At 38.3% G+C, this 13,767-nt stretch overlaps 1 protein-coding gene across 6 annotated transcripts in view; it reads right to left on the minus strand.

Moving 5' to 3' along the window:
- Positions 1-977: 977 nt before the first annotated feature.
- camsap2a (calmodulin regulated spectrin-associated protein family, member 2a) overlaps positions 978-13,767 on the minus strand; it is a 46,617-nt gene continuing 33,827 nt past the window's right edge. For 2 of the 6 annotated variants that reach the window (XM_048183107.1, XM_048183109.1), the window contains 13 exons: positions 13,618-13,759; positions 12,220-12,359; positions 9,236-9,326; positions 9,046-9,142; positions 8,886-8,923; positions 8,721-8,790; positions 6,612-8,631; positions 5,663-5,799; positions 5,356-5,576; positions 4,687-4,753; positions 3,748-3,863; positions 3,372-3,490; positions 978-3,295 (listed from right to left, as the gene is read on the minus strand). In XM_048183107.1, the coding sequence (XP_048039064.1) occupies positions 2,990-3,295; positions 3,372-3,490; positions 3,748-3,863; positions 4,687-4,753; positions 5,356-5,576; positions 5,663-5,799; positions 6,612-8,631; positions 8,721-8,790; positions 8,886-8,923; positions 9,046-9,142; positions 9,236-9,326; positions 12,220-12,359; positions 13,618-13,759 (3,564 nt within the window). In that variant the 3' untranslated portion in view covers positions 978-2,989. Of the gene's footprint in view, positions 3,296-3,371; positions 3,491-3,747; positions 3,867-4,686; positions 4,778-5,355; positions 5,577-5,662; positions 5,800-6,611; positions 8,632-8,720; positions 8,791-8,885; positions 8,924-9,045; positions 9,143-9,235; positions 9,327-12,219; positions 12,360-13,617; positions 13,760-13,767 lie in introns of all 6 variants that reach the window. The other 4 variants (XM_048183108.1, XM_048183103.1, XM_048183104.1 and 1 more) reach the window with 3 other exon arrangements.

Here is a 13,767-nt window from a genome sequence, read left to right on the forward strand (position 1 = left end):
TATAGTATTTATTTGGATGTTTACATTTGATTCTAAACGAGTTTGATAGTGCTCCATGGCTAAAGCTAACATTACACACTGTTGGAGAGATTTATAAAGAATGAAGTTGTGTTTATGAATTATACAGACTGCAAGTGTTTAATAATGAAAATAGCAACAGCTCTCGTCTCCGTGAATACAGTAAGAAACGATGGTAACTTTAACCACATTTAACAGTACATTAGCAACATACTAACGAAACATTTAGAAAGACAATTTACAAATATCACTAAAAATATCATGTAATCATGGTTCATGTCAGTTATTATTGCTCCATCTGCCATTTTTCGCTATTGTCCTTGCTTGCTTACCTAGTCTGATGATTCAGCTGTGCACAGATCCAGACGTTAATACTGCCTGCCCTTGTGTAATGCCTTGAACATGGGCTGGCATATGCAAATATTGGGGGCGTACATATTAATGATCCCGACTGTTACGTAACAGTCGGTGTTATGTTGAGATTCGCCTGTTCTTCGGAGGTCTTTTAAACAAATGAGATTTACACAAGAAGGAGGAAACAATGGTGTTTGAGACTCACTATATGTCATTTCCATGTACTGAACTCTTGTTATTCAACTATGCCAAGGTAAATTCAATTTTTGATTCCAGGGCACCTTTAAATTCATTGAAAGTCTTTGGGATGTGCTGGAGTAGACTTTACAGAGTGCTTGACTCTTGCATTTTCAAAGCAAGATCTTGACCAAACATTGATGCGTCTCTTGATGGACATAAATGAATTTAAGGTCTGGACTCAGAGGTGTCAATACATGTGTGAAAATGATTCTTCATGCTCCCTTAGAACCATTCTTTTTGCTTTATTCAAGAGTGATTGTTTAATTAGAGGCACTCTCTCATATTATGCATTATTGCATACATTCATGAAATACAGATGAATGGACTCAATAGCTTATGTTAAAGAACAATCAGCAGGCTGCAAATGAGGCCATGCGAAATTTATTGAATGCAATTGAAATCGAACATGTTATTTGAACAATATGCACGCCTGAAAGAAAATAAAAGAGAGAGACGTGCTGGAGAGATCAGAGAACACACACTGTACAGTTTTCAATCGTGCTCATTTACAGTTAAGTAACCCTCATTTGTGACCAGAAATGACCAAACAATAATTCCGTTTCCAGTAGTACCTTTCTAATAAATTAAAGATGGCGTCCTAACAGGGTACTTTGTATTAAAGGCTGTGCGCATTTCCATTCCAAACACAGACACATCAGTCAGAACTACTTAATAGATGTTTGTATGTGAGAGAACATGTGTGCATGTTTGTTTCAGGAGGCAAGCACCAAAAATAATGACAATTTTTACAATTCCTACTGAAATAAAAAGCACAAAAGGAAGGCTTTTTTTTTTTCGCCAGGCAACAAACGCCTCTACCCGTATACAGCCACATTTTGCCTTAAGACGATTAAAAGTGCGGTCACATACCACTGTTTGGCAAATTTTCGTTGTTGAAATCGTGTCATTAAGATTGGTAATTTCACAAAAATGTCCCCATGTAGAGTTCGCAACGGATTGAAGTGGGTCACGCAAATTTGCAGCTTTGACCAACAGAAAGCTGCTTGGTTTGAAAGTGACTTCTGTGTGAGCTGTGCTTCATACATCGCTACACTGTTGACAATGGCCATTTTTGCCCAAGAAATTTCACTTTAGCGAATTTTCACCAAAATTTCGCTAATATGATCGCACTTTACAGGGGAATGCTAACAGACTGTGATTCATAATGTCTCAAAATGCCACACAGACTCCAGGCGTACAAAATGTGGCTTGTTTTGGCCTCTTCAACAAGTCAAAAACTGTATTTTTATTATTTTAAATAATTTACCATTCAAATGATTTAGCCCTCAGTCGCAAAACATGGAAATGTCTCCAACAATCCGGTAAAATATCATTTGGTAAACTGCTTTTAATAGTTCTGCGTGACCCAGGACAGGGAAATACTTCAGATCAGTCACCACAAGCATACATTACAGTACAAAAGTATTTTGAAAATGGTTATTACTCCAGCATATCTTAATCCATGGAAATATCATTGAAACAATTCAGTCTATCATAATCCACCTGATTTTTTTTTTTCGCACCAACAATAATAAACTGATATAACAGAAAGGTTTGGTTTTCTAACCCCTAGTCTTATTTAAGACCTTTTATGAAAGATAAATATTGATTAAATAGATCATTAAGCTGAACATTTCCTTCAGTCGGTCAAAAAAAACAAAAAAAACAAAACAAAATGTATATATATATATATAAAAAAAGTTAATACACCAACAGGAACAAAATTAAATGAATTCACAACCCTGCTGTGAATCAATGCCATTAGATAATGTTGAAAAACCCATCAAAAGTGGGTTCGGCCTGCAAACAACACCACTGCACTTTAACACACTGGTTAATGAATACTAGATATGACAGGATTCCCTTGCAGTACTAAACTGTTATAATCACAAGCTATGCATGTGAGAACCTTTCCATAAGCAGCCGTACAATCATAACAGGACAAATAATAATAATAAATCAAATAAAAACAAGATTAAAATTTAGACAAAAAAAAAAAAAAAAAAAGCAACATAAGGCCACACGTCAACATATGTGCGAGATTTATGTACAAACTAAGAACATTCAGTGCTTTAGTGTACCAAATTAAAATAGGTCATCCATGACAACGTTTCATTATTTCCTTTTTTTTGGCACATTTACATAAAAACAACACATACACGGTGCATTAAAACACTTGAATCAGACAGTCTTGGGTGTTAGACACATGAGTTTGATCCATTTGCCATCCCGTAAAGTTTTACATTCCAGTTGTGCATAATTTTCGCCAACTTGTGTGTCCTAACAAAATCTGACGGAAGAGTGTAAAAAGTGTTGTATGATTAGAATATGTACAAACAAGTGCATTGAGATTGTGTACATCCGACGTCGAGAAACACTAGGACTTTACGGCCGCTACTTTCTTCGGTGTTCCTGGTTTTTTGGTCTGCCACAGGTGGCTATGGATCGTGATGGCGTCGACATTTGCAGACATGGTCTTGGCTGGAATTTGGCTGAACTGCTTCCTGTCTGAGTTGTACTTGTAGAGGCCGTCGATCATCTTGCGCGAGATGTTTTTAGGACCGATGCCGGCCAACTTGGTGATCTCCTCCGTGTCGGGGCAGTACGTGTAGAGAGAGCGAAACTGGCAGCCGGAATCCCGGAACAGGATCAGAAAGTTGTTGGCCCCCGATTTCTCCATTTCCTTGAGAAAACAAATAAATATAATGAATAAAACATAAAATATAGTATAAATTTAATGAAATCATGGACATGCTTACCTCCAAAATCTTGTTTTTCTGTCCCTCATTGACTTTGCCAGCCAAACAGCAATGAGCCAAAGCATTCTGAATTATATGCTTATTTGACTTTGCACTGGGCTCCTTATATAATTTAGGACCTGCAGCAAAGAAATGTCATAGTTTAATAGAATATTGTAGAATGAGTCTGCTGTTCACCCTCCAGTCCTCTAGATGGAGCCATCACCTGAAGTTCTGAGCGTGTTTTATACAAAATAGAACGTTCATAATGTTCAAATGTTTGGCCATATAGTAAAACCTATATGTACTGCTCAGAACTATTATACAGACTGCAGCTCCCTCTGGTGGACTGGAGGTGGAGTTGCAGCTGTTAAATACAGTGAAAAATTATTTTAACCTGTGTATTCGGTGTTGGATGTCAGTGAGGATGTGGTGGAACCATTCTCCCAGTCTTTCTCTCCATTACGACTGCTGGAGCGAGTGGGCGAAAGGCAACCGTCTGCTGAGTCAGGCCTACTGGGATGACATGATAAACTGAGTCCTGCAAACTCTGACAGGAACAGTGCTGATACACCTACTAACAACTGCTCTCATGCAAAATCAGGCAGTGAGGACTTGGGGACTGATTTATGGCTCTTAATCATAACATTGTGTTTTTTTTATGTATTTCATTGTCATAAGCATAAAATGAAACAACAAAAATAAAATACTTTTAATATGACGTATTTCAGAAAGCAAATGTACATTATTAAATGTATATTAAGACCAGGAAAATGTATTAAGAAATTTTATATATTTTTATTTTTAAATAATTATTTTAATAACATTATTGAAGCCTCTAAATAAGTCTCTCGCATAAGTGTGAAGTGCAGATCTTTATTGTGGTTTCAGTGCCATTCAATGCCAGCGTGAGTGTTAGTGACCTTAAATCAATACTTGTTTAATAATGATAAAATAAAACAAAAAAAGCAGTGATGGGTGAACTATAATAGCCATCTTTATAGTTCAAAGATTGGGGATCATTCCTCGTGTTGCTGCCAAGCTCATAGCAAAACAGGATGTTCTTCTTGAACAGAAGATGAATGCATAAAGAGTCTTATCCAACTAAGACTGACCTTCTATTTCTCACACGAGGAGAGCTCAAAAAGAAGAAAAGACTGCCAGATGCTAAGCTATTGCTTCTAAGATGCAAGAACATTCAAGAATACGAAGGAAAAATACAGAGAATTCAAAGGATACTGGATTAGTAATGTACAGTAAAGTTAGAGAAATACATACAATTGCAGGGAAACAGAAGAAATAAACATTTTCTTATTCTGCTTAAAGTGCCGCTTACCTGGGTGTTTTCCTATCCGAGTTGACACTGTCATTATCTCCAAGAGAGGCCAGAGAGAGGCTGGACACTGAAAAAACACGAGGTCGTGAACCTAGATGCAAAACAGAAAACCGGACAGGACCCACCGTTACACAAGACAAAAGCAAGCCCAACCCAACTTTGTGTTACCCTCATAATAGTACAGCTCTCTGTAATGATGCTGCTAAATGGCCTCTCCAACTCCTTTAAACTGTCTTAACACATACAAAAGTGTTTATATATATATATATATATATATATATATATATATATATATATATATATATATATATATATATATATATATATATATATATATATTGTATTTATGAAGGAGCTGTAAAATTTACTTTACATCTGTCTTATACAATAGGATGTGTCCAAATAAATTGAACAAATTAATTTGAAAGAATCTTTAAAAAAAAAAAAAAAAAATCAGCAAGATTGTTTAAATTAGTTCAACTACTTTGTTACTTACATTAGTTAGAAAATGATTAAATTGGTTAGAATAGATATCTAGAGCAAGTAAAATGTTAGCGTACTTGTTAGAAGGAAATACAGAGGGATGCAGTGAGCTGGACAGGAAAAGGCTGAGAGTAGCACAAAGCGTACAGTGCCGGGCTTTGCCAGTAGGGGGCGCTCGCCCTTTACCTGCTGTGGCCCTGACAGGAGTCCTGGGGGACTCCATCACATCTCTGTGGATGGACTTGGGCCTTGGTTTCCTCTGCTTGGCCCCCACAGGCCGTGGTTTGACAAGCGTGTCCATGTCCTCCATAAGCTTCAGCTGTTTTCTCCTCAGGTACTCCTGCTTGATAAATTCCCGCCGTGCTTTGTCTTCTTCCTTCTTCATGCGGTCTTCCTCTGCTTTCAGCCTGTGGAAGGAGACAGATATTTGAATTAAGAATGAGGGGGAGAAATTTAGACTTCTAGATGGGCTGACAGATGGGCTGGCTGTTACCGGGCCTCCTCTTTCTTTTGCTCAAGCTCCGCCTCCAGCTGTTGTTTCCTCTGCTGGCTCTCCCGTTCTCTTCTCAGCCTTTTCTCCAGAAGTGCTGCTCGTTTTATGGCCATGCTGTCCTCTCCTTTCATATCATCCTGACAACATAAACACATTATCAGATCTGACATCAAGAATCTCCGTTATTGTCTTTTTATGTTCAGGTGTATCAAGTATCTGAACAAGGAATGTGAAGGCAGTATACTGATGTTGATATGATCAGTCTGAATAAACCAGATCGCTACACTGCTCAGACTCCCAGCAGAATGCAAACATCACAAAATAAATGATTTATTTGCCTCCATTTTCTGACCTAGATCCAACAGCTACGTTTTCCAGTGATCTGTCCCAAGCTAACCCCCTCCTGCGACTGTACACGCTAAGAAAATTTCAGATATTAGTCACACCACAGCATTTTCCCGAACTAAAGTTATAGTAATACGGTGTTTCGGGTTCTAACTATGGCCTTCAACAGTTAAAACAACACAGTTTTTTAAAGTTTCTTTATAAAATGTGACTGGCACTTGCCACCACAATGCTAAAGTGTTCTGGATAGTTGCTAGGGCACTGTTAGCTGCCTGATAAGGTGTTCTGTATAGTTTTAGCTCATTGTTAGATGGTTGCTCAGGTTCTCTGGCTGTTTGCTTACTGGCCCAGGACAAGTCTAGAAAAGCGATATCCTCAACAAACATAATTTGAGGTATCATTCATGTTCATAGCCCAAATGGTGTGGAACAAGATACACACTTAAGTTCAAAACTTTAACTCGCGTTCTAATCACTAACAGTAAGCAACAGTAATAGTGACGCTTGCCTTAGCATTCAACACTAAGTATTCACAACATGTGGTATTGGAAGAGTTCATTTCCAAGTTTCTCTAAGCTAAAGGATCCATTGACATTAAAATCTACCTTGAAGAAGAATCCACAGGACATTTTCTGCTCATCGTCCTGATTTTCCCCTGAAGTCTCCTTTTCGCCTTCCTCTTCTAACGCCTGTCCATCCAGGGGCTTGAGAACAGACAATGGAACCTCAATCAAATTTTTGTTGGTCTGATGGGCAATGTCAACTGGCTCGGTGGGAGTGACAAAAACGGTCTCCATTACGATCTGCGACAAGACTTCTGACACACTAGATTCCACTGCAGGCTTAATATCATCTGTTGGCCTTTTCAGCTTTTCCCTTTCTTCTGTTGGTTTGTTCTCCTTATCTTCTGGCTCCTTAGCACTCAAGTCAGTGTCTTCGGTTACTGCCTGTTGAGTTTCTTTGGTTGGGGAGATGTTAGTTCCAGAAGAACATTCAATAGACAATGCCTCAAGGCCTTGTTCAATGTCCTTATCTGTGGTTTCAGCTCCTGATGGTGGTTTCTTCTCGCTTCCCAAATAAGAAAACGAGTAGGACACGGACTGAGAAGGGGAGAATCTTCTGAGGCGTGGGATGCTGTCCACTGACTGTGGAACGGTCAAGACTCGGTTGAAGGGAGTGATCTTTAGCTCACTAGGTCTGGGTGTCCTTGGTGTCTTGGAATGGAAAGAAGCAGACTTCCTCTTAAGGTTTGTAGGGGAACGGTGTGTAGCTCTAGGGGAATCTGCAGGTGAGGGAGACCCAGAAGAGCGTGTCCCACTCCCTCTGAGCTCTCGCACCTGCTTTTGTGGCGAAGGTTGAGGTGGTGACACAACCCAGGCCTGTTGCTCCCGCATCTGCATGATTACCTCCTGCTGCTGGGCAAGTCGCTGCATCTCAGTCTGCAAGAAGCTTAGGGAAGCATTGAGCTTCTCAATGGAGCGTGTATATTCCATCAGGTCCGCCTCGCATGTGCTGTCCTCACCTGCAGACTTCAGCGGAGACTTGTCAGGTTGGGGTGTCTCCACTGGCGTCTTGCTTCCCTCTGAGCTGGGAGTGTCCTCCTGAGATGGTGAGGTGCCATCTATTCCTTTCCTCTTGACAACCGTGAGGAAAGCACTGCGTCCCATCTTTTGGCGGTGTCGGGTAAAGGCCGCCTCCACTTTCTTTTTCTGGGCTTCAATGGCTCGACGCTTCTCCTCAAGTCTCATGCGCAGTTGCACCATTTCTGTAGCCATGGCCTGGGCTGGGTCCTTGGATGGCTGATGTGCAGGGCTGATATCAGGCGAAGGGGCCCAGGAGACAGAGTGAGGAATGGTGAGATCTGAACCATCTGGTGTTGTGCCTTGGGAAGCACCACCTTTGGCCTCCACATTTGGATTCAGTTTACGGAATTTCTGCTCAGCAAAGCTGGTCATCTTTATTCCAGGTGTAAAAGCAGGGGCTGGGATACTTCCGGCAGGGGACTTGGCGCCAAGGCTGCTGGGGCATGGGCTAGTAGAGCCTTGGCTATGGCAAGCTCTTGCCTCAAAGTCTTGATCTGTGTCAAGCTCCATGCTGACAGTACAATCCCTAAGGGATGAGTCCTCATCTAATGTCTCTTGGATGTCCTCTGTCCGCACATGGATGCCGGTGTCTACTTCAGTGGTGGAAGAGCTAGCAACCCCTTTGAATGATTCTGAAATGGAGTCTAGCTCGCCATCCTTTGCTTTGAGGTTCAGTTCACTTTTATTCTGCAGGTGAAGAAAAAAGCCCTCACCAGTCGCATGGGCCCTGGGGCTCTGTGATTGCTTCTCTGAGTTGTGGATGATCTCAAGGGCCTCTTCGATGCTAGGTGGCCCTGAGCCATTTAGACGACTGTTAAGATTTTGTGGCTGGCTGTCAGGACAGCCTTCCTCCTCAATGCCCATGTTCTTGCCATTGATAGGCTGAAAGGACAGGTTTCTCTTGATGCCCCTTGTCCCGTGGGGCACCTTGAAACCAAAACCTTCAGTGCTGGCAGACCGAGTCATTCCTCGGCCAGTAGGTGTTTGATTGGTGCACTCTTTATCAAATGGGATTTCAAAGGACACACCCTGAGTAGCAGACCTGCAGAAAGACGACAGGATGGCATCCAATGGCATATGTTTTAAACTCTATGGCTTAAAGTCTCAATAATGAAATAAAACTGCACTTACTTCTTCTCCTTGGGCCAAGTACCCATGAAGCTGTCCACAAATGACATTGAGGTCGATCGCCTGATCTCACCTGTATAACACACATATATAATTTATATAGCACTGGGTGCATTTAGTACTTATATTTTGTTGTCATAAAACACATTTTAGACTTCTGATATTTACCTGAGCCTGAAGTCTGTGGTTGAGGTCGGAGGGGGAGACTTAAACATAAAAATAAAAAATAGGAATAATCAATGCAATTTTACATTTGAATTTCAACAGCTACAAACAAAGTTAAAAAAATGAGGGGGATTTTTTTTCATTAAAGATGTTTCTTATATACCTTGGTCTGTCTGGACTAGGAGGTCTTTCCATGAAACTCCTCTTTGTGACTTTTGAGATGGGGACAGATGGCAGATTTTTTAGTGAAGGGGCTGGTGCTATAAATCACAAGACAAATGTGTCAATATACAAATGTAAAGACCACTGGTTAACATTTCTGTACAAAACATTCTGTTATAAGATTAGTTTACCTTCAGTGTCCAACACCTGAGGTTGAACAAATGGCGGTTTAACAACCTCGAACCACCAGAAGAGCTCAGCCATAAACACAAGATAGTTATTCTGATAAAAACAAACAAACAAACAAACAATAACTTTAGTATTTCATACATATATATATATAATAAGGAGAGGTGTGCAAGCATTTTCCCACTAAAATAATATGTTTGTATAAAACCTGTACATGCAATATTCCTTCTCTCCCACAAGATGTCTCTGCAATTCTCTAAATCCTGTTAGTGAATGAACAGGCACCACCTGGAGACAAGAACGTTCTCCTTCGTTTTCCTTCAAATTTAATTGTATAGCTAATATATAAGGAATGTTAAGGAATTATATAATATACAGTATATATAGCTTTCTGATTGCTTGGTCTAATAACACAATCTTTTTGTGTTATGGCCAACATCTTTATGCCAAGACTACAGAATCCATGACCTTGAATTCATTGAGGGTACCTGACAAGATGAAAAATGTCTCTGATACACTATTCCCACTCAGCAGAAATTGTACACAGCAGTTAAAAGGCACAGGGTAACAGCAGCAATTATCTGAGGCCACTCCCAGAAGACATTACCTCAGCATTTTAATTGACTTTCAACAAAGACTCTTTGCTCTCTTTATAGGTTACAGTAGCTCTAAGCCACATCTATTCCATATAACCAAATGATTAAAGCATTTGTTCATCTTATAATCCAAGGCATCATTTGTTAACCTTTCCAACAGCCTTTAATAATAAAACTGATGTCACTTGCTAGCAAATTAGCAAAAACAACAGCACCCATTTTCAAATTATTCAAATACACTCTAGTGAAATTTGTATTTTCCCTTCACAGCCTCACTGATTTTATGCAGTGTCATGAAACCTCATCTACCAGTGCTATTAGCAATAACTAAAGAAATGAATAAAGGGGTCCACTGGAAACATCTGTATGGAGTGGTTGAAAGAGCTGGAGCAGGCGCGTGTCTGTACCCAGATGGTGTTTGGCACACACGTCCTCTCCCCCATCTGCCTGTCTACCTACTTATTCACACAAAAGGCGTGAACATATTATTAGAAAGCTTATCTATAGTTTTAGGGGATGGAAATTAGGGCTGTCAAACGATTAATCGCGATTAATCGCATACAAAATAAAAGTTTGAGTTTGCATAATATATGTGTGAGTAATGTGTGTAAATAATATGTATATAAAAATACACACAAATTAATGTATATATTTAAGAGAAATATGTTATTTATGTACAAAAAAAATGTATTTTATATATAATATAAATTATATAAAAATATAAATAAATACATATACTTGTAAATATTTCTCAAATATATACATGGATGTGTTTGTATTTATATATACATAATAATTACACACAGTACACCCATATATATTAGGCAAACTCAAACTTTTATTTTGTATGCGATTAATCGCGATTAATCGTTTGACAGCCCTAATGGAAATATTACTTTCAATTAGGGATGCCAATTTAAAGTGTTAATTTAGTACAATTAATTATATTAAAAAATAATATATAAAAAATGAATTATGCTATCTGACACGTATGCAAATTCCTTAATAACAGCATGAAAACAGAATGAAATAGAATCTTTAAGAGAGTGTTTTTTAAAAACATGTCGCTTATTATATGCCAGAGAATTTTGCATTATTACTGCGGTCAATCAATTAAAAATGGTAATACTAATAATAATATTAATTTTGTGATGCTAATTAAAATATTAAATTAGAAAAAAAAAGCACATGTGCTAACCGCACTGAACATTTCGATAAAAGGAAGCAGCGGGGATTAGAGCACTGACAGAAACTGGGTCAAGGTTACAGCTCAGTGACCTGCTCTCAATTCCACTCACATCTCTGAGATTCAGCTCTGAAATCTGGCACTGTATCAGACTGTATCAGACGCTGATCATGTCCTCTAACCAGAGGCTGTTAGGTGCAAATAAAACCCAACACAGTGTGAGATTTTGCTGCCATTTGTGGAACTACAGTTTAAACAAAAACCAGGTGGGACTTTGATTCCAGTAGCATTGCTCTCTGTTTAGGAGTTTCTAAGGTTATTTCAAACAACCTCTTTATGGTTTAGCAAGTGTAGCCAGGTTTCCAAATCCATTGTGCCTGCCTTAAACTACATCTCTACATTCTCTTTCTCTAACCGCTGAAACCAATCGTTTCATAACATGGATTTTAACACTACAGGCAGAATTCAGGCTTTATTTCAAGAAGTAAGGCTTCTCAGCATGCATGACTGAAAATCTTGGCTGCAGATGTTCTTTCTATCCAGTCCAGAGTCCAAACCAGAGAGAACCAAGATCAAAGACATGACAATATAACATTCAGAAAGAAAAAAAACTGGTCTTCCCTTCCATCTGAGAATGGTGAGAGAGTTGTTTTAGAACTGACAGAGTAGTCCGAAGGTAAATATCTCTAGTTTGATTCTCGTTTTTAATAACATTGTAAGATATTAAGAGGAAGAAATCTCACATCAGTAGGTATTTCACATAGCAAAGCACAGTATAAAAGCAAAAAAGGGCCTAGGCTTCTTGGCATAGAAAGCCACAATGGCTTATTTATGGTTATTTTAAATGTGATTTTGTTGCTGTTTTAGTCAATGGCACTAGTCTTTTGTAGAATCTGCTTCCATTGGGAGGCTGGTTTAAACAGCAGCGTTTAAAGGCACGCCTCATGCTTTTGGCTTTTTAACAGGAATAAAGCCAAGTCCCTCTGTGCTATTGCGAGAAAAGGGCTCCAAATAACAGCATCCCACCAATCGCATATGTTGTGGCCTAAGAAATTTGACAAACCTGGACCTGCAGTTGTAACATATCAACCAATGAAATTGAAGGCAATGAACTTGGGGAACTTAAGGTTCTACTATGGCATCAAGTTGTAAAACACTTCTAACTGAAACCAAATCTGGACGCAAGTTGTATCTGAAGGCTTACTTTGAGGGAAGAATGAGCGTAGAGCATGTCCTCCAGATTGAAGTGGCAGCAGTGGTTCAAGTGCTCCCTGCAGAAGTCCTGGATGAGCTGAAGGTTGTACAGACTGTCTGCCAGTGACATGGTCTCCTTCAGGCAAATGTCTGTAAATCAAAGACAATTCAAAGTGCTACACTAATCAGGCACTACTCAATGAGACAGATCAGCTGGCCTATGTGGCAGATTCTACAAGGACTCAACCAATCACAGGGAAGCCAATTAATCATGGAGTTTAAATGCCAGTCATGTGATTTAGTCTTTGGAGATAAATCTAATTGCATCCATCATTTGATTTCACAGCTAGGCGGAAGAATAGTTCTAGTCCTCTTCATCACTGCGATTAGATTAACAGTAAATTCAAGATGATTAAAGTCATATAAAAGCTTTCTAAATGAGTAGTTGTACATTATTGTATTCACTAATTCAAAGTCCAATGAAACTTGCAAAATGGCTGAAATCGTTTTACAGCATGTTAAAAATAACATTCAAAACACTTAACTTGTGTAATGTGACATTTTAAAGTGAAACTGAATATTCAGGAGTAAATAATGCTATAATGCTAATAATGTAATAATGTTAATAATGAATAAATACCAAATAGAAAATTTAAATCTAAATAAAATATTGTGAAAACATATAAACATCCTATTCTATATATAATATTTAAAAAAAAAATTATAATATTAATACAAGATGTGCAAGATTACTATATTTATATTTTTCACAGTATTTTTCTAGATTCAATTGTTGTATGGTTTTGTTGTGAAATGATAAAAAAAACAAAACAAACAAACATTTGTCTGGGCTCCAACAACTTAAATATCATATAATTTTTAAAAAATATTATGGAAAAAATATAAACATAATAATAACTTATAAAATTTACTTATAAAAATGCTGTAATGTTTTATTTCATTAAAAAAATATAAAAATAATACACAATATTTTTTATGAAATGTTATAAAACATTCGACTATTGCAAAATGCATAATATTTTAGAATATTGTAGAAAATATGAGTATAATATTATACTATGATTTTTTTTATTTTATAATATAAAACATTCAATAAAAATACACAATATTAATGTATTTTTTGATGCAATGATAGAAAAAACTTGTCCATGAATATATCATACATCCTCATTTACATTTTTATGATATGCAATTAAACCTGAATTTGTGCATATCAGGCACATCCTTACTGTTGAAATGTGTATCATAAGACTGCATTTAATAAGAAAGTAAATAGGGTTCATTTTGATTACACATTGTCTTCAACAGCTCCCACACACTATTCCCTCTGAACCTTGCATTTTATTTAGTGCACAGTAATGTTGAAGGTTTTGGCAGGTTTACGTACCTCCGAGGCTGACGATGGCGGGGCAGTAGAAGTGCAGCAGGGCGGCGAGGGCACAGCCATCTGTGCTGTCCTTCAGGAGGTTGTCCACCGGGGGGATCCAGGGAACCATCTTGGGCAGAACCTGCTCCTTCCTATAACGTGCCTGGAGCA

The sequence above is a fragment of the Megalobrama amblycephala genome, linkage group LG2 (assembly GCF_018812025.1).
Source record: "Megalobrama amblycephala isolate DHTTF-2021 linkage group LG2, ASM1881202v1, whole genome shotgun sequence".
Taxonomy (NCBI): Eukaryota; Metazoa; Chordata; class Actinopteri; order Cypriniformes; family Xenocyprididae; genus Megalobrama; species Megalobrama amblycephala.